General features: G+C 43.4%; 1 protein-coding gene across 6 annotated transcripts in view; it reads right to left on the bottom strand.

Moving 5' to 3' along the window:
- Positions 1–21,573, bottom strand: part of cadpsa (Ca2+-dependent activator protein for secretion a) — a gene marked incomplete at its 5' end in the record, with an annotated part of 133,991 nt that overhangs the window by 50,055 nt on the left and 62,363 nt on the right. For 5 of the 6 annotated variants that reach the window (XM_080773007.1, XM_080773006.1, XM_080773005.1 and 2 more), the window contains 7 exons: positions 2,410–2,597; positions 3,179–3,315; positions 10,274–10,492; positions 11,251–11,359; positions 15,822–15,888; positions 20,558–20,697; positions 21,021–21,132. In XM_080773007.1, the coding sequence (XP_080629133.1) occupies positions 2,410–2,597; positions 3,179–3,315; positions 10,274–10,492; positions 11,251–11,359; positions 15,822–15,888; positions 20,558–20,697; positions 21,021–21,132 (972 nt within the window). The remainder of the gene's footprint in view (positions 1–2,409; positions 2,598–3,178; positions 3,316–10,273; positions 10,493–11,250; positions 11,360–15,821; positions 15,889–20,557; positions 20,698–21,020; positions 21,133–21,573) is intronic. The other variant, XM_080773010.1, reaches the window with a different exon arrangement.

The following is a 21,573-nucleotide window of genomic DNA, read 5'->3' as shown; positions in this document are numbered from 1 at the left end:
GCGCGAGCGAGTGCGCACACACACACACACACACACACACACACACACACACACACACACACAGTGGCTGGACTGGCATGGTCCCCCCCTCTCCCATACCGTTCATGGCATGGTGGAATGGATATAATATTTGCCTGAATGTGTAGTACTATTACTATTAGGTAGATAATAATGTTATATAATATGGAAGTGCGTCTTTCTCCTATGCATTTGGTATTTCAATTTCAGCCCTATATCAGCCCATTATTTTGTATGCATCATTCTATATACTCTACCCCCCCATTCCATCCACTCCTTCTCTCTGTCTTGAAGCTAGTGCTGTCCATCTGTCCATGCTGATCAGAACAGGCCTCAGTCCTCAGTCAGCCCCATCAATGTCTAGTGTCAGCCCGATGGGAGGATGGGTGGATGGGTGGATGGATGGGTGGATGGATGGATGGATGGATGGGTGGATGGATGGGTGGATGGGTGGATGGGTGGATGGGTGAATGGATGGATGGATGGATGGATGGACATATAGACTTATAGAAGAGGGGCTGGGGTAGATGTCAAAATGACAGTCAGGTCTCCCTGACCCTTGCCCTCTGCATTGGAGTGACGGTGGCGTATCGCCCTTACGGCCATTCTGACCTGAGATCAGATTATATACATCCTGACGGTTTTCTGAAAAAGCTATGTTTCTATGTCAGTGGTTCTTGTAGCGCCACTCAGTGGCGCGCTATGAGCTTGTAGATCTGCTATTTTTCAGACTGTTTTTAAGTTGGATTCAATATTTAGATATTTGATATTAATTTCATCAGACACCTCCTATACAAACCCATTGTAACTTCAAACTCTGTCAAAATTGTTTTAACAATGTTAAACTAATTGAAAACACACATCCTTGGTTCTGGTGACTGATATTGTTTATTTAATGCATGGTGTGTGTGTGTGTGTGTGTGTGTGTGTGTGTGTGTGTGTGTGTGTGTGTGTGTGTGTGTGTGTGTGTGTGTGTGTGTGTGTGTGTGTGTAATAAAATTGAATAAAATGATTTAAACAAGTAATTGAAAAAACACAAAAAAGCTCATGGAACTTTCTCTTGATCTCAGGTGACTGATGATAATAATAACTGCATGACAAAGTATACGTCTAAAGTCCTAACCACACCAAATGGTCGAGGCGGTTTTAGCGTAACTCCTTGCAACCGTTTGGACCCAAGGAGTTGCACATGGTGACCCTTTGGTGTGGTTAGGGCTTTAAGAGCTACACCAGTCAGTATAACGTTTTCATCATTCTGTGTATGTTGAGTCCCAGTCCCCCATTGGAATTAACGCCATAGATTGCTGAAGTACTTACCTTCTGCTTCCAGGGGAATTCTGGGACCTGACGTCCTTTTTCTTCATGAACTCAATGATTTTGGTTTGATATGGGTTCTTAGCAGTAGGGGAGGGAGTGGAGGGATCAGGGACGGAGGGATAAAGAGCTCCTTCGAGTTGGGCCTGAGATACGGGCCAGCTTAGCAACTCACACACTCGCTCTCTAGTTTTTAGGTATTATACGTAAGAGTATGTGGTTCATGGGAATGAGGCGCAGTGGGAGGGAGGGGGTATATGGGATTACATCAACCCAAAACAAGGTAAAGGGGGGGAGAAAGAGACAAAGAGAGCCAAGAAAATTGAGCATGCAAACAAAGCAAAACAAACAAAGCATGGATAAAAAGAAACGTGCCAAATAAAATAAATGCTGATATAGTAGCCTACCAAATGAGTGACACTTAAACTAACAAAACATAAAGACGTATATGTTCATGGGTAACAGAAAATGTGTTTGAAATCAAGTTCTCAAAGGTGCCCAATTAATTAATGGTGAGGTTGTGAAGAAGAGTCAAATCAAACAAAACCAAATGGGTTCAGTAAATTCTATAGCGAAATTTGTTCTAATTGCAGGCGACATCTAGCTGTGCTATGGCTGTAGCAGCAGCTGTAGCCGTGTTCGAGTCCTGCCTACCTGCAAGTACTGTACTTAAGTACAACTTTGAGGTATTTGTACTTGAGTATTTCCAATTTCCAATACATTTACTCCACTGCATCTCAGAGCCAACTATTTTACTTTTACTCCACTACAATTATTTGAAAACTTTAGTTACTAGGTACTTTGGAGATTTTAATTTTGAAAAGCTACGAGCTTGTAGATCGGCTATTTTCAGAAGATTTCGTACACATTTTGAAATGGGACATTCTGCAATATGAGCACTTTCACTTTTAGTACTTTAAGTGCATTTTGACGCAGATACTTTTGTAATTTTACTTGAGCACATTTTGAACACGGGACTTGACTTGTACGTCATCAACATTGCAGTACTGATACGTTTAATTAAGCAAAAAACATTTGAGTACGTTTCCCATCACCACGGCCGGCGGCCTGCCTTACCTGTTCCCGTGGACGTGTGAGGCACAGAAGGCGAAGCTGTAGTGCAGCAGCGTGGGGTCGATCATGGCGCCGTTCTCCGCTCGCTCCAGGAGGTCGCTGAGGTAGCACAGGTGTCTGTGGCAGCCTCTCACCCCGTTGCGAGCACAGTACTCGTCCATGACAAACACCTGACCGGGACTGAACCAGCCCTGAGAAGCACACAGTGAGCGGTACATTATAGGTCTATTACGTGGTTGTGCCGGTTGACCAACTTTTTATCTCGTGACCCAAACTATAGTGAAAATCGGCTATTTTCACTACTTCTTAAACATTTGTTTTCTTCTTTTTTTTTAAAGATATTTTTTTGCGGCTTTTGTGACGCAAATGACGCCTTTTATTGGTTTTTTGAAGGGACAGACAGTAGGCTGACAGGAAACGGGAGAGAGATGGGGGGATGACATGCAGTAAAGCCTGTGTCGGGCTCGGGAGTCGAACCCGCGGGCACACTGCGACTGGATTACCAGTCGGGTGCCCAGACGGTTACGCCACCGCCTGGAACTAAACATTTGTTTTCTGATTTATGGAATTTCTTAGATTTTTGTTTCATTTCTTCATGAAATTACTCCAAAGTTTTTGCAACATTCCCCAAAAAGGGAATGTTTTTTTTTTTAATGTTTTGAAATAATAATTAAAAACTAAACGTGGGGAAACAAAGAAAATGAAGCGACGCATAAAACCCAGTGTTTGGGAAACAGTTGGTCTATTGAAACATTTTTCAGAGTCTCCTCACCAGACAGGAGTAGGAGTCATTCAGCCTATGGTCCAGAGTGAGGCGCTGCACCAGCTCAAATAGAGAGCAGTGGTCAAAGTTACAGGGGTTCGCCGAAATGAACTCGTCCATGCCATGCTTCTGAGCCCGGTCAGCGTCTGGGACCCCCGGAGAAGTCCAACGCACACGCACACGCACACACGCACACACACACACACACACACACACACACACACACACACACACACACACACACACACACACACACACACACACACACACACACACACACACACACACAGACAGAGAGAATGACAGTCAGAAGCATTCCGAAGAATGAAATCAATATTTAACGCATTAGGGAAATAATATTCAATCAAAACATTCGTCATCTCATCTGACTTTGCAGGGTTTTTTTGCCCTGAAATATGCATCCAGTCCCAATTAAAGGACCCTTAGGATTGATCAACAGGACTTAAAGGGACATTTCACCTCTGGAAGAAACTGCAGCCACTCAATGTTAATAGTATTTGTAGTAAATACCGGTAAACAGTAGCACAATTTGAAATGTGCACCCTATATGGCCAGAAAAATAATGAAGTCTGGTGTGTTTGACTGGATCACGGGAATTCCCACAATGACCATAATGCTTTGGTACACTGCCCCTCCTTGTGGAGAGTAGGGGAGGCTGCGTGGAGGCGTGACTTGTAGTCCAGGAAGGAAGTGAGGCCACATTTTCATGACAATGAAATATCGGAAAAGGGGTGAAGTGGCCCTTTAAGAGTTGAGCGGGGCTGTATAGAAGCCTTTTTCCTGCCGACGGTATTGCTCGGGTATATAACCTTTTAATTAAAGTTGTCAGTTTTGATTGAACAGGTCCTCTCGGGGCATGGAGGTACGAGAGGGTATGGGAGGGGGGGGGGGGGTCTCACAGGCAGCTCTCAGGAGGTGAGTGGAGGTCTAAAGGTTAGTACCACTGGTTAGTTCTCACATGTGAGGGCTCAGGTAGACGTGAGTCATGTTGACATTCTGTTCATGCAGAACCTCGACCTAAAGGAAAAGTCAGCACTGGACCACACTGGTGCAAAAAAGGGCTTACGACAAGGGCTTGATCCGACTGATCTACAGTGGTGGAATTTGTAAGTACTGTAAGTATACATTTACGTAAGTATACTGTACAATTTTGAGGTATTTGTACTTTACTCGAGTAATGCCAATTTTCCAATATTTTTTACTTCTACTCCACTACATCTCTGAGGGAAATATTGTGCTTTTACTCCACTACAATTATTTGAAAACTTTAGTTACTATTTACTATATATAGATTTGGGTTACAGTTAAGTAGGCTTATTATTTCAAAACATACAGTAACCACTTCAGACCTTTATACTGTACATGTCGCCCATTTGAAAAAGATTTTTTTATACATTTGAAATCATGTAATGAGACATTCTGCATAATGAGTATAGGCTACTTTTACTTTTAGTACTTTAGTACATTGTGATGCCAATACTTTTACTCGGGTACATTTTAAATTCCGGACTTTTACTTGTTAACGGAGTATTTCTATGTTGCAGTATTGATACTTTTACTTAATTAAAACATTTGAGTACCTTTTCCACCATTGCTGATTTAGAAATAGAACATTTCCTACTACACAGCCCATAATGTCCTTATACCACACACACTACACCCAAGCAAATCTATACAGCCACACGACACCTAAACCCATAACACCATGCCTTCATTCTCCTTTCCGAACAGAGGTATCCTACTCTACAACACACTCCGTCCCACCAAAGAGCCTGTGGCCGCGGGACCCCCACAGTGGCCCTAATTAATCACCGCCCAGAACGTCCCATTGCAAGCCTGGGACGGGGCCCTGCTGTGGGGGGGGGGGGGCACTCTGGCTAATCTTCTTTGTCCCCATAATTTGAGGCTTTGAATAAAATTTTACAACAACGTCTCTCTTGCTTTCCCAGTTAGCAGGCAGAGTTATAAGGCAAACGGGGCCTAATCCTGACAACAGGGTGCTAGTTTTTGTCTCTCTTGGTTGTACTCTTGCGTGGTCTCGCTATAAATGCCGAATGGAGGTCTGGAGAAATTCTTTCAAACAACAGCTTAAAATGAGCGAGCAGGACCCTTTGTTCACTTTGTATAGAGGCTAGTTATGTTGTTTATAGACTACTTATATCCAGATGCTAGATATACTGTTGACTAATGTACATAGATGCTAGATATGTCGTTTACTTGTATAATAGTACTGTACAGCATATAGTACAGCATCATTTGGGTCTGCATGTCCTGCGCTTATCCTGGAATGACTGGTCTAACCAGATGCCCAGAATCACATGTATGAATGATTTAATGTCGCCTTTTAAAAAATTAAATAAAACAACTCCACCTGTTAACCCCAGCATCTCCGTGACAATGAATGATTGAATGATTGAGAGAGAGAGAATGAAATCTTGTGTGCTTACAGTCACTTCTCGCGACTGTATAAAGTAAAGTACTATACCGTTAAATAAACAAATGAAAACGGTGGCTTATCAGGCAATACCAGAACTTTTGCTGCCAATGAGGGCACGTGAAAACGGTCTCTCCCATTGCCATTCCAGCAAGTTATGCTAATTATTTTAGCTGGGGAAAAGTTCTGGCTCTGTAGTGAAAACGTGTCTACAGATAGTCAAAGTAAGCTTAATCTGGCATGATGAAATAAGACCTAGTCCCCAAACCTTTTAGCCTGTGACCCAAAAGAGAAACTTGATTTCTCTGCGGGACCCAAACTAGTGAAAATAGCAGTGGTTCACAACGTAGTGGGACGCACCGCGCTGTGAACCCGAACCCGAAAAATATATAATTTGGGAACCAGTGATCTAGTCTATATACTGTAGATCACCAGATCTAGAGAATGCTAGATCTAATCAATCCTGGGATTCGTCAGCCGCCGTCGTCCCTTCACCAGCAGCGAGTGACGGCCCGACCGGCACCCCAGCTGTCAGTCAACAGGAACAAAGAGCAGTGGACTCTCTTCTTAGAAAACACGCCAACGGTGTCTCCCCCCCCCCCCCCCCCCCATGTCCAAGTCACCCCCCAAAAATCCATAAGGTGACATTGCGGTGCCCCCTTTGGTCTGTGGCTGCATGGTGGCCTGTCAGGTCCATTTGATTTGAGTGAGAGGGGAGTGGAGGCATGAGGCTTGGACAGTAACTTGCAGTGACATTAGTCACCCCTGTCTGTCTGGAGCCGGGCCGTGGAAGGAGAGTTCCTTCCTGACAATGATTGACGGCTGCTACTCCTTTATAGATCCAAACCCAGCTATAGCGGCGAGTGGGAGGCGAGAGGGGAGTCAGAGGAGGGCAGCGGGCGGCGCTGGTGGTCAAAAAGCATTCGGGGCTATTTAGCATGCGGCTTGTTGTTTGGTTTTTTTTTTTGTGCCTTTTTCTTCCGACGGACTGGCCATCAAACATGTACACTTTGTACAGCTCCAGCACAGCTGCAACAACCACAGCTGTCCACACATAGCGGGCACACGCGCGCGCGCACACACACACACACACACACACACACACACACACACACACACACACACACACACACACACACACACACACACACACGTAACACAATGTATGCATTAACAAATCATATTATTACATCTTTAATGTGTGCTTATAGTAAGCACAACAAACTTTAAGTGTCTAATTTGAGATACGGTACATTTTTTTTAACAACGAACGGCTTTCAAAATAAGAGTTACAAGGTGTGTTATAGCCAAGTGTACTTCTCCGTAGACGGGGGGGATATCCACAACCTCTTATACTGAAAAGGGAGGCATATAGAGATATATACACCCTCCACTATGAATGAGGGCCAATATTGGATAATTGGAATTGGTAAATGACCAAATTGACCATGGGGTGATTACCGATTATGCTGTTAAGTGGACAGATGGGGTGGTGAGATTTAAGTGGGCCCTGATCCACTTAAGTATAGTTTCGATGTGAAACACTCGCCACGTGTTGTCTAGTTGTCACGCACACGTGCGTATAGGGACCTCAAAGCTTGTGGAGCAGCAAGCTGTTGCAGGCTTTCTCCTTTTGATATAACTTTGTTGGACACACAGCGCTAAAATGGATGTACAGTACGTGACATTCTTATGACTATAGTGAACGACGATAGTTATACTGCACGTCAGCGGTTCCCCAAAGTGGGGTCCGGGGAACCCCAGGGGTCCCTGAGGGAGTTCCAGGGGGTCCCCATGCAGCTAAATGATAGTTTAGAACCAAATGGATCCTTATGGGTCTGTAACTCTGTACAAAAGGAACCAAATGGACCCATTACACTCTCAGAGTGTAGAGATAAATGCTATTAAATGGGGGTCTGTAGACTAATATTCATGTCAAACTGCGGGGGTCCGTGAAATTAAACGGTTTGAGGATCACCGCTAGAGCCGTAAACATCTTCTCTTCCCTGGCATATCTCTTCAAAAGAGGGGTCTGCAATTTGGGGGTCCTTGACATGAAAAGGTCTGGGGAACCACCGCTTATTATGTACACGACAAGAGAAGCATGGGTGTTTCGAAGTGAAGAAAGACAGCAGGAGATAGAAGTGGTGGTGAACGTGAAGTGTTGCACCAGTGCTATACACCACGATGTGTGACGGACTGTGGCGTCAGAGTGGAACACCACAGCAGAATAACCTTTAACAGAGGTTATTGTCAGAGTGGTGGCCACAGACACAGACCAGGAAGGGGTGTCACATCACCACGCTTACCTCATCTTTAGCATTCATATTACTCTAAGTGCGTAATTGACAACATAATAATTTGCCATTGAAGCAAGCAACGAAAAACCAAGTAATAAAGAATAGGACATGAAACCCTCTCGAATTAATTTTTTTCTGTGGTGAACCAACTGACTGCTAAAAATTACTGACAGCTAATAATTACTGACTGTTAATAATATTGACACAGTGAGCACCGTACTCAGTATCTGACTAACTGTCATTGTTCGGCAAAATATAATAATAATAATAAATAATAAAAGCTCAGTTTATTTTTGTTTTACGTATAATTCAATGTACCCCATTTGGTTTTGGGGGTCTTATTTGGCATGTTATATTATGCATTGCACCAATCCAGGTGTGAACTGCAAAGTAGTTATTTGGTAACATTTTGTCTGATTGCTTCCCAAAATAATTGTGCAGCAATCACACTGTATTATTCATGGCGCGGCACTTTTAACTTGGTAATTACCAGCTGCTGAGACACAGTGGGACTCCAGTGGTTGTGTCAAAAACAGCTTGTTCAAAATAATTCACTTTTGTCTGTAATGCAGACATGCTGGATTCGCACTGCCTATTGCCACTGGCAAAAAGAAAAGTATTTTTAATTTGAGACATTCCCCTATGTATATTTGCGTGCGTGCGTGCGTGAGTGAGTGTGTGCGTGCGTGCGTGCGTGCGTGCGCGCATGCTTGCATGTGCGTGCACGTGCGTGAACATGAGTGGGCCTGTTTGTGAATTCTTCATGCAGGTGTTTTGGTCAAATCATCCACAGTTTCTCCCAATTATAGACACACTGGTAAAATGCAGTACAACTATTCCAAAATGACCAGAGCAGGGCAGGGGCTGAGCGGTCCTGTGAGCTGTGACACACGACATGACACATCTCCCATGGACAGGTGACGGCAATCAGAAGCCAGTTCGAACCAAATCGAACCAACAGAGAGACCAGAGCAGGTTATAGCATGCTTCCTAAAACTATGGAGGAGCGTGCCACTCCCTAAGGGTAGAGTAGAGTCGTAGGCAAACGTAATGTAGCAAAGAAAGAAAGAAAGAAAGAAAGAAAGAAAGAAGGGGGAGGAAAGCACCTACCTTTCAGTCCAGCTACAAGACAGCAGAGTGGGGGGTGGGGGGAGTGAAGAAGATGAAGAGAAAGCAGAGAAGGAAGAAGTACAGAGACACATAAAGACACAGAGCAGCCACTGCACACTTCAACACTTAAGCGAGTCAACGACGCGGTAACATGAAGCACAGATAAGCAAAATCAGGTGGAAAGAGAGAGACACACAAAGAGGGAGGGATATGGAGAGAAAGAGATATAGAGAGAGTGAGGGGGAGTGAGAGAGGGGGGCAAATAGAGAGCGAGACGGTAACAGCTCAACACCTGTACGTGAGCAGCAGTTTAGTGTGCACATAGTTTACTTCAGACGTAAAACATACCGTGTCACTCGTCCAAGCTACATGTACTGTACACGCCTGTGACTTTTATGCACCAGTATACACAAATGGCATGAATAAGTTATACGTCAATTTCCATACACACTGTACAATTCAATTGTTAACTAGAGGCCTGCATTCATCACCCCATTACATGCCACTAACATGAGCTACATTACCAGCCATTAACTGCAGCTGGCTATGCTATTATTATCTCAGCAGGAATAAATAGCTGCTTTCCAGAGAAGAAAAAAAAACAATATATAGACTTGCGGCAACCTTGTGTAGCAGCAAAAAAAACATTTGATGGGCTCCACATGCATCACACTCACACACGCACTCTCCGATGTAACCCCAGGGTAAGGAACCAAAAGAGAGAATGGCAAAAAAGCAAGATATGGGAAAAAATAAATGCTTTCTTATATAGACAGGTAGACAGATAGACAAATAGACAGGTAGACAGATAGGCAGACAGATAGACAAGTAGACAGGTAGACAGATAGACAAATAGACAGATAGAAGTGAAAACCTACGATAATTAAAAGCATATTATTTCCAGTTTCAGTTTAGAGAGAATCATTTTGTTTTAATATTCTTTTTTCGTTCTTTCTTTTTTTGACTATAACCTAAAGGAGTTGTGGGGCCGTTTTTAACACATTCATAATGACGTCTGTCAGAAGGGATTAAATGAACGCAACTCAACCAGTCATCCTATACTTCAACATTTTGCATGAATTCATTCTCCCCAGAGAACGAGACAAACCAGCTGAAATGGGTGAACAAATCACGTCGGTATTGTGAGTTGGACTCAAAGTCAATTGGAGCTTCCAAAAGCTGTTCCGAAAGCTACACGAGAGACAAAATGCGGAAAAAATAAGTTGGAACAACACATACAGAACTGGGAGATGGGTGCGTCGAGCTGCACGGCCCCCGTGGTGCCCCCTCTGGAGTTGAGCTTCTGGACCTGGGTGGGGGGGATGGGCTTGTGGGACTGGCCGGTGGCCCGGTACATGGCCTGGACCCAGAGGATGCGGTCCTGCTCGTCGTCACTGGCAAAGATCACCGTGTCTCCCTCCTTCACGGCGTTGAAGAAGGTCCGGCCGCCATCCAGACCTGTGGTGTTGTGGAGAGGAAAGGGCCAACGTCACGGTACATATACCGCTAACAGGAGCAGGCCTGAACGCACGGTGCTGTTGACCTTCACACTGTGCACAGGTGCATGATGGGAAGCTGAGTTTTTTTTAGCAGCCATGTGGCGCTGTCGAGTTTCGCACTGTGCACACCAGCATGATGGGAAGCTGAGTTTTTATCAGCCATTACATTCGTTGTTTCTGATAGTAATCATTGCTATATTTCAGACCAATTTCATCCAATCTGAAGATAAACAAGTGATATTGGAAGTGAATAAACAAATAAATTAGCTGACAAAATTGGAACTGCAAACGCAACTGATAAATGAATGGGTGAATGTAATGCACAATCTATGTAAAAGCGCCTTGGATAAAGGCACTATATAAATGCACCATTTACCATTTAAATGATCACTGTGGGCTTCTCTGTCATGATTAGTTGTAATGTTTAAACGACCTAAACATATATACAGTGTATATTCTGCTTACTAAATAGCTAGAGAGATGAGGAGAACCCCGTTACCAAACAAACATTGTATTGCAATGATTAGTGGAATATATAAAGTAACAATTTAACAAAAACCTTTTTTTGTTTCTAACCCAAAAAAATATCAATGACAGTACCTTTAATTACAATAAACAAAACGTTTACAAAGTTCTGTGAAGTTTAAATGTACTGTAGGCTTACTAATGTTAGCTGGTTGGCATGTTAAGTAATTGGCTGTGCCTGTCAGGTGTTACCTGGCTGAGGGTCGGTATAGTCCACAGTGTATCCATCCAATTGGAGGAGTTCCACAGGCTCCGCCTTCTTCTCTCTGTAGCTGCACATGGCGAAGGTATACTGGCTGACCTGAAGAGAAGCACACAGCCTTATCACACACGTTTCAAATGTAGTGTCCAACACCTGCCATCTCATTAAGAAACTAATTGATAGATGCAGCGCTAGTCTTTAACTAAAACATCTACCGTATCGTATGTAAGCTACCAACTACGGGAACAAAACGTATTCTAACGTGAGATTACAATTATAGGTATATGCATACCGTATGCATGTGTAGGCTACATAATGAGCATGGAAATTACACAATGGAAGGAAATCTATGCCATGTACATTAAGTACTACTTTGTGTGCTCAATGAAGACATTCAGAGCCCTATTTTTGTCAGTGCCTTAACCCAATTTTATCCCTAAACTTCTTTGCCTTTTTTTTTACTATTTTGAAAAACATTTTTGATCTACAAGCTCACAACGTGTCGATGTATATCGGCCAGTTGAACAATTTGAAAATGTTTTTCAAAATAGTAAAAAAAATAATCTGTGAGTGTGTCTGTGTGTATGTGTAGTAGCCTACACGCACTTGTGTGTTTAAAAAGGCAGCATTAGAAAAGAGTATGCGACAGCTGTGTTACCCTCTCATTGCATGTGCGAGCGTACGTACACGCATGTGTGCATGTGTGCGTGCGTGCGTGCGACGTGCGTGTAAATGATAATCACATTATAATAAGCTGAATGAAGTGTCTGGATTGGGGGGGGGGGGGGGGGCGGGGGGTAAACTATGAGAGTTAGTAGTGATGATAAAAGTGGTGTTAATGGGTGTTCATGACCAGCAATAATGAGCGACTACACGGCATGTCCATGTCTTTATGCACGCAGGCCCTCATGTCAGCTCTAATAGGAATGAAAGGACCAATCAACAAAGAGGGAGGAGGGGCTGAGCACACATAGCAGCTGGGGAAATGGGAGTGTCATTCTGTCTGTCTGTCTGTCTGTCTGTCTGTCTGTCTGTCTGTCTGCTGATAAGACCTGGGGCCGACTAGGGGACAGAGGCCCCCGCGGGACCCCTGCAGAACCCAACAACTCTTGGGTGGCCTATTGGCCTCCAGGACGTCACACAGGCTCATCAGAGTCTTAACTACCCACCCCACCCCCCACTCTTTTCCTAATTGTAAGCCCAACTCCCCAAATCTATTTTAAGTATAGCAACACACACAGACGCGCACACACACACACACACACACACACACACACACACACACACACACACACACTCATACAGTCACACACACACACCCACGCCCCAAGTCTCCACTCATAGTTGTCGTCGTGCGTAGGCAGCCCATTGGATCCTACATGTCAACGTCACCGCCGCTTCATGTAAGATAAGGTTTTTTGGCATGAAAATGATACAGTATAATATAAACGTGTATCGATAATAACTACAGAAGTGGGCTGAAGTGGTTAATGTACGTTAAAATTATACTTAAGTGTAAATGTACTTCCACAACGTGCATTTCTGTATCTATGGTTCCACACACACCAACAGGTCACCGTCATCCATGAATTAACTCATATTGATGCACTATGTGCAAATTTGTGTAGCAAGCTTTTTGGATCTGGCAGCGTCAGGTTAACTAAGTGTAGCATTGTGTAGTAATGTGTACTATGTGTCTGCCATAAGGGGAATGTCGTGAACTCATTGATTACACCCCTCCAACCATAGAGGCATGTTGAAGAAGACCATTGGACTCTGAAGTGTTCATTTATTTGCAACTCCCAACATAAATTTGTACCAAATGGAGTTTACCATACTGTATGTATACTGTACTGGCAGAATCTGAACAGAGGCCAGATAAGGTGACATGTGGCTTTTGAGACCTACACGGTGGATTGATCGATCAGTCAGTCGGTAGACAGATAGACAGATGCATAGATAGATAGATAGATAGATAGATAGATAGATAGATAGATAGATAGATAGATAGATAGATAGATAGATAGATAGATAGATAGATAGATAGATAGACAGATACATAGATAGATAGATAGACAGACAGACAGACGTGTAGCCAGATAGACAGTTAAGTAGACGGACTGAGGGGGGCAGAGAGCGAGGCTAGTGTCGTTCTACAGATGTTGCCTGCGGACCGCTCAGTGATTAGACATCACTTTGCATCATAAACACAGGCTTTAGCCTTCCAATCTGTTCTCTAACCCAGCAGAGCAGAGGGGACACGCCAGGCCAGCACCAAGCACTTCTGGCAGGAGGAGGAGGAGGAGGAGAGGAAGAATGTAAGAGGACGAGAGAAGAGAGAGGGCAAGAAACAAGAGATGTAACGATGACATTGACAATGCCTGTCAGTATAGCCTATGCCGTATTATATGGGTGAAGTCCAATAAAAAACATTTCTGAATACAACAAATATTTGTGTAATGTCGGCAACACAAAAGCCATTCACAAAGTGAAGTGACAATCTGCGGGAGAGCACCAGGGGACCAAATGGACCCTTACAGTGACAGTCTGTGACCGTCAGAGTTTTTTTTAATCGATTGATATTAAAAAAGGCATGAAAAGGCGACATCGGCGCGCTGGGACTTCGGACCAGAAGGCGTCAAAAGGCGCCGAATGAGTTTAAATAACACAGATTATTCCTGACCTGTCAGAGTTATATTCATAAACCAGCGTTGGGTTCCAACTCCAAGTCACACTGCCCTAATCTGTTTCCCTGAGTAGGCGACCAGGCCTTCGGCGGCGTGGCCTCGTGAAGTGACGTCCAAAGCTCAAGTGTGTCACACACGCAGGCTGTGTGTGAGCGGAGGGTGTGAGAAATGCAATACAAGTTTCCGATATATTTTCCAAAAAAACGTGAAATGCCCATTTTCCCCAGCTGTTATTGCTCTGGAGAAATGTTTGTCTGGGATCCTCAGGGGATGTGTTTTTGATGTGCTTGCTCTGGTGCAACACGCCTGAAAATGATCAACAAGGTACATGTAGCTGTGTGGGCGAGTCCAAAGACAACTTCAAGCAAGATATTTGCTCTTATTTGATTAAATGTTTCATGGCGTGGCTCTACAGAAGGCTATAGTCGCCTGTGAGTGTCTGCCTGTGTGTCTGTGTCCAAAACAAAAGCAATATACAGTATCGCATACTGCTAGCTAGAGTGATCAGCACTTGTTCACTTTTTCCACATACATTATGTTTAATACTTTGAAACCATGCCAAACGTTTGAGTCAGACATCAGATCCACATTGAATCCAAGCCATTCCGAAAGTGGATCCTAAGATCCACATGATTACATCTTTTACGTCTACAAATAGGAGCAAATCTAAGAACAATTGGTTTGATGTAATGGGTGTTGATCTCAAGTGCAGTTAGGTGAAAGTGTGATATGATGGAGACAGATGTTGTATACAGTATAGTCAATACTTACACGAGACTTGATACAAGCAAAACAAAAAGGGAAAAGGGAAAGAAAAGAAAGAAAGAAAGGAAAAAGGATGCAGAGAAATTACACACAGACATGCATGGTAAATAAGATTAACTTAGAAAATAAATTATAACATGCAACAATAATCAGAATGTATCGTTCATTCATATGTGGTGAATAGCAAGCATGCGGTTCTAACAATCTAACAAGCATACGCATACACAACAAATATTACAAATGCACAGGCATGCAAACACACACACACACACACACACACACGCACACACACACACACACACACACAGAGAGACACACGTACAAACATGCATGTATACCCACAAACAGACCTGCACTCAAGCCACCCCCTAACACACACGCACGCACTATTGACCGGTATTTGTCACTTGCTACATGTATCGCTGGGAGCGAGTGTGAGGCTTGAAGTTGGCGGCGCTCAGGCATTCCTGTAGCTGCGAGTGCTAAGCCAGCTAGTGTTCACTCGGCTTTGTCAATCGACTGTCAACTTGTAGCTCTGAGACATATCCTGTCCAACACATAAGCGACAGCCAGCCGCCCTCATACACTTCCCCGACGCACAGCCACCAGGAAATGGCCGCTATATCCCCGTCCTCCTGAAAAAAAAGCCTGCTTGGGCTCTCCATCATTCCTCTGACAGCTTGGTTGCACATCTCTGCCTCGCTCCTCACACGCACAATATTGTGTGTGTGTGTGTGGTGGAAATATTAGCCGTAAAACCCCACCAGTTGATGGGAGAATGTGCATGACATTGGATAGCTGCCCAGTTTAGTGGAGTAATATGGCATTTTATGTTGCCGTTATTAAAGTCAATGTGGCTGTGAATGATGAACAACGGATTGGCTCATATAAGGCAACCGGCCCTAGGCGACAGTAGACTAACGCTAATTCTAAAAGTGCCTCCAATTTCCTGTATAGCTATAGGATGTTTAATTATTATACACATTCAGACAAACAAGGCACTTTCTTAAACTTGTTGTATGTTTAGCCTATATCGAATGTAAATTGTCTCATGTTTGCTTTTTTTTGTAATGATACATATTCAGTGTCAACACATTTACATCACTTACCTGAACAAGCACAAAGAAACGCTTCTTCCATCTCTTCCATACGTTTTTCCCAATAGCCCATAGGTACCTGTGTAATAAGAAATTCAGACTTAGAACCTAATTGCTCAAGAAATACCATGTCGTAGGTCATAGTATCTAGCAATATTATTGAAACAAACATGTTCAATTTATAGTTGCAGGCTTCTGTGATTGATGTCCTTCAGGTTAGATTTGGTGTTAAAAACGGTTATGAAGGGGGAAAGTGAGCCGTGCAACTTTGCCAAGGATCTGCTGCCCTCTCCTGTTTGAATCGCATTACTGCAGCCAGGCATGAACTTATTTCACAAGCTCTTAATTCTTAACACTTCCAGTCACTGTAAATGCACCCTGTTCTGGCAACAAAAAAAAGGGATGCCCCCTTCATCAACACATGCATGATTTCCACTATTCCCACCAATCTACAAACTGTTAAAGGACCTATAACATAAAATTCAACTTTTTCAATTTCTTTTGTGTTTTTGGGGCTCCCATGTGTGTTTTCTATCCCCACAAATAACCAATTTTGAACAATCAGGCCTTCATGTCATATGGGTGTTTTAATGGAAATTGCTCTCAGAAACAGCTCGACTGATTTTGGCCTCATCGTGATGTCATCAATGTCACCCTACTTTGTATAATTCCTCCTTTTCTTCAGTCTTCAGTTGCAAATTTGCATTTCCACTTTGTTTACAATGTCCACCATTGTTGATTTTCCAAGCTGGCATGGAATGGAAACAAGCCTGGTTTTATCTAGCATGAGTATTATAATGACTCAAATATTAAATAATCTCCATATCAGCACCCTCTCCTCCTCAGGACATTGTGGTACTGCAGCTAAAACTGCTTTCAAAGTCCAGAAAGAATTGACAAGGCTGGTTATATCAGAGTGGTGATTGAGGCTCAAACCATTAGAAATAACTTTGAGGGACATAGACAATATGATTATTAAATATTAAAAGCAGTTTTAAAATGCATGTTATTTGCGCTTTAATAACATTTTCAATCATTCTAGATTCCCGGCTCCTCCCCCTGGCTGCGTGACGAAGTGTCCTTGAGCAAGAACCCCTAACTGCTCCTGATGAGCAGGTTGGTGCCTTGCACTGTTGATTTTGACAGCAATTTCTTTCTGAAATGTGTCACTTTTAGTCTAGTTTTAGTCGACTGAATATAAGATTTTAGATGACTACAGTCGATTTAGTCCACTAAATGCATCTTAGCGGGTGTCATAATGCCTGATGAAAACAACTGATCTACAAGCTCACAACACTGTGAGCTTGTAGATCTGCTATTTTTGGAGCACGACACATGCACACAACCAAGCATAATGACTTGTCTTTTAGTTCTACTGGATCTCTTCACCTCTATTCCCTCTTTAACACGTTAGTCCAGTTTGTATTGACGAAATTGACAATATTTTCAGTCTTAGTTTTAGTCATCATAATAGATTAGTTTTTATTTTGATTTCGTCACAGAAAAAAGGTAGCCGACCGTAATTTTTCTTCATAGTTTGTTGATGAAATGAACACAGGTGCCTTGCATGGGTTCCTCTGCCATTGGTGTGTGAATGGGCGAATGTGAAATACATTGCAAGTGCTTTTGGAGAAAGGCACTATTGTATAGAAACGCTGCCCATTTACCGCAATCACACATTATGTTCTTAACATGAGCGCTATTCAAATGCTACTGAAACATTTAACCCAGATTTGACATGTTTTCTGTAATGCTTGGGGTGTTTTATTGTAACAGCCCATTTTCAATTGTTTAGACCAGTGCAATTATATCCAATGAGTTGATTTATTCAAGAAAGTAATGATGCCAGGATGCAAGATTTTTTTTTCCCACACAGGATGCAAAACAAAAAAACAATGGCAAGCAGAAAACAATATTACACGTTTATACACTATGGTGTGTGACGGATTTATAATTAGTTGCACGCCTGTGTGGCAAGCCGACCTACAAGCTCATAGATCGGCTATAGCTGGTATATTGGCTATTGTTGGTGTGTTCACAAGCAAGTACAAATTGGGTACGCATCTTTTTCTTATCCTGGGGCACAAGGCTGAAGGGCTCAACCTCAGCTGTTTCATTTCAGTTGATTGAAGCTAAAAATGTATATCACCAAGGGAAAGGGCAATAAGTAAATCAAAATTTGATCCATGCTGAAGCTGCCTTTTGAACTTATGGACCTACAGTAAGGCATAGCTCTCGATCTGATTATTGTGAGTGACTGCGTCAGAATCAGAATACCTTAAGGCTTATATAATATACCTTTTCACAGTGGCACTTTTGATGAGTAAACACAGTTGAATGTAGGCCTGTTGACATTAATTAAGTGGCTGTACACTACTGAGTGATGATGATGACATACGAAAGAAGACTAGGACCCTGACCTTTACCCTGTCTACACCAAATCTCTTGATATCTTGATATATTGAATTTGTTTCTTTAGTTTAAATAGTGTCTTATTCTATTTTCTCGTTGTGCACGATGAACTGCACTGTAACCTTTCCCATGAAAAAAAACACTCGTCAGGTGAGGCTCCTTGACTCTTTGTCTTTGATTATTTTGCTACATGCCGTATATGTAAGCAGAGCGGGGGAAAGGAAGAGGGCAAGGAGGACAGTGTTGTAAAAGAACATCTGAGAGTGGAGGACCTCCTAATCTCCCAGGCTAGCTAGAGGTATACAACCCAGCATGCGTGCCTTTCCTCCATCCTTCCCCCCCTCCTTGAGGCCCTCCTATAGGGCTGCGTGCTGCCTGTCGTCCTGAATAAAAGCGTCTGGGTCGGGACAGCAGATGAGGGTTCTTCTGCCCAGAGCCTGACTGACAGGCTGCCAGGCAGAGAGAGAGAGAGGCTGGCATGAGGAGCATACGGAGCCCATATATACAGTGCAGCCTGGTGGCGCGTCCCCTTTGAGCCCCTCCCTGAATAGTAGGCATATGGAAGAGAGTGACGGAGAAAGGCGGCCTCACAGCTATAAGACAGCAATGCTGATCGATGTGTGTGCGTGCGTGTGCGTGTGTGTGTGTGTGTGTGTGTGTGTGTGTGTGTGTGTATTGCATGTGTAAGACAGTTCCTGACATCCCAGAGCTGGCGGTGCGTGTCACATCACTGTTGCTCCTTGGCGATTAGATTAATTAGGAATCATTATGTGCCATGTGATCTGGGATGAGAAGAGGAGCCAGATGAAGTCACTTAGCGTTTCCACCCGCCACCAAGTTCACTCGCAGTTATTGGACTCGATACTGATATGAGCTGTCGGCGCTCCATCTGTGTCCGGGGCCAATAATGTGAAGTTGAAGCCTTGGCTCGTCATTGGAAAGTGTACGCTGCATTAATATAGCATTATGCATGAGGTAATGTATTTGGGGTGAGCGTGATCAACCCTACAGCCCAAGAGTGGCCTACCATCAGTGGTGTAATGGTGATTTAATTTTTTCTTTGGGGGAAATGGTATTTTATGGTTTCTTTTTTGCAAAGAAACCATCTTCTAAATCACAGCAGCTTGTGATGTTGTTGTATTTTATCGTTGAGTTAATTGTATTTTAAAACAATATAGTGCGCATAGTGCATGATTGCTGATTATTTTGTATTTATTTTTGTCTTATATTCTTTGTAAATAAAATATGTCTGAAGTCTGACAAATGTACTTAATGTATTTGATGTTGATGAAATAGCAACGTTGTTTGGTGACCACTAGAGGGCAACAAATTATTAACTTCTAGGCCTCTAGGGGATATTAATATCAAGTGTTATGGATTCTTAATATTGGCAGCTTGCCTTGTAGATTGGTGCTTTGCTTAAGAGCATCAACAGTACGTGCCAGAAAATGCAAACACTTCTAACAGATCTGCTGGCAGCAGACTAGATATGCAGAAGAGCTTTGAAGCTTAGTAAAAACCTTGTTGAAACGATGTAAGCTTAATTTGTTAACCTTGCTCATTTTATTTAGCATACTTAATTGCTCACATACTGCCATGTCCATCATTGTCTGTTGCTGGCCATTGATCAGCCCTATTGGAGCGTGTCCAAATATACATATCTTGGTGAGTGAAACAGTGAAAGTATATTTATCACAATATGCTGGCCATCCATATGTTTAGTATATGTTGGGTGCGTTCGGAAATGCGCACCGGGAATGTGGCCAGTTTGTTGAGTGTGGTGGGCGGTGTCGTCACAGAGTGCGTTCAGTGTGCCTTATTTGCGAACGACCACAGCTGTGACGCATTCACACGAATCACACCGGACAACCCCAGGGCTTCAGGGTAGGGTCGCTCAGTGCGGACACTCGGCACACCCGGTGCGCAGCGCACTGGATTTTCGAACGACAACGCACCGAGTGCACTGAATAAACGAACGACAAGAGAGCACACCAGTGCGTTCAGGGCGCATTTCCAGAACGCACCCATACAGTGCATAAAATATATTTGTCCATCTTTTTATATTGTCCCCGTCGGGTGGAAACCTCACGTGTCCAAAACTGTTAATTTTCAGGATTCAAATTCAAAAACAGCAATAGTAGCAAATCAACGAGCTCAAAACGCTGTTTATAATAACCGCCCCTTGGAAAATAAATCTTCCACACCGAAGTTCCAGACTAATATCTACACAGTGGCTAATATCTACAGAGTGATATTAGTCTGCAGGCCGTGCCACAAAAACAGCAGCGAAGCCATATTGTGAAAGTCTGTGCGGGGAACACTATGCGGTCACTCACCCACAGTGCTTCATGTTCTGTGGCTTGTCCATGCGGATGGCCAGTTTGATCCTGAGGTCGCTGTCTGGGCAGCCTTTGGACACGGTCATCTTGTGAAGCTCTGACTGCTTGGGGCTGTTGGGGGTTGGGTGGAGCACCACCTGAGAGCATGTACACACGCAATACACAAACATGAGCAAACGGGAGCATTTTGTTCATAAAAAAACTGAAAGATTCAAGCTGAGTTTACATTGATATGAGCACTTCACGTTGTGGTTACTATTATGTGGTCCCCTTGGGGTGTTTTAATGTTTGGTTAATACATGATCACCACAAGGAGCAATGTACAATTCCACACAGCACCAAATGCAGGTGTACAGTAGGAATTTAAATATACATTACATACTGCAAATATATAATGAAGAAACCCAATACTACCTATACGCATGCACGCACGCACGCACGCACGCACACACACTCTTACCCGGCCTAACTCCTTGTCTTCCAGGGCCAGAACCCCAGTGCTCTCTGTGAACAGCTTCACTTTGACTGCAGGCAGTGGCTGGGTGGTGGTGAAGTCTCCCTGGGTACCCCAGCTACACACACACACACACACACACACACACACACACACACACACACACACACACGTATAATGGTCAAAATAGAAGCTACCACTGACTGAGCAACTTTCACATACGCACGATCAGAGCACATGCTGCCCTCATGATCCATTTGCAACAAAACTCAATTTAAGCAGGGAACCATAAACCATATGTGAATCTGTCAGCATTTGTGTATGAGATACAATAGAGAGACAGAGAGAGAGAGAGAGAGAGAGAGAGACAGAGACAGAGAGAGAGAGAGAGAGAGAGAGAGAGAGAGCGCTTTGAAACTGCTGCTGTATATACGAGACGGATGAGCTGACTGACTCCTTCTGTCAGCTCTCCTTGCTGTACGTCTCTCTCACACTCACAAACACACACACACACACACACCATAACTATGACACACACACAGAAGGACGGACGCACACA

This window comes from Protomyctophum bolini (assembly GCF_963924005.1).
Source record: "Protomyctophum bolini genome assembly, chromosome: 2".
Taxonomy (NCBI): Eukaryota; Metazoa; Chordata; class Actinopteri; order Myctophiformes; family Myctophidae; genus Protomyctophum; species Protomyctophum bolini.
Note: the sequence above shows the minus strand (reverse complement) of the source record. Positions and strands in the feature narration are given on the sequence as shown.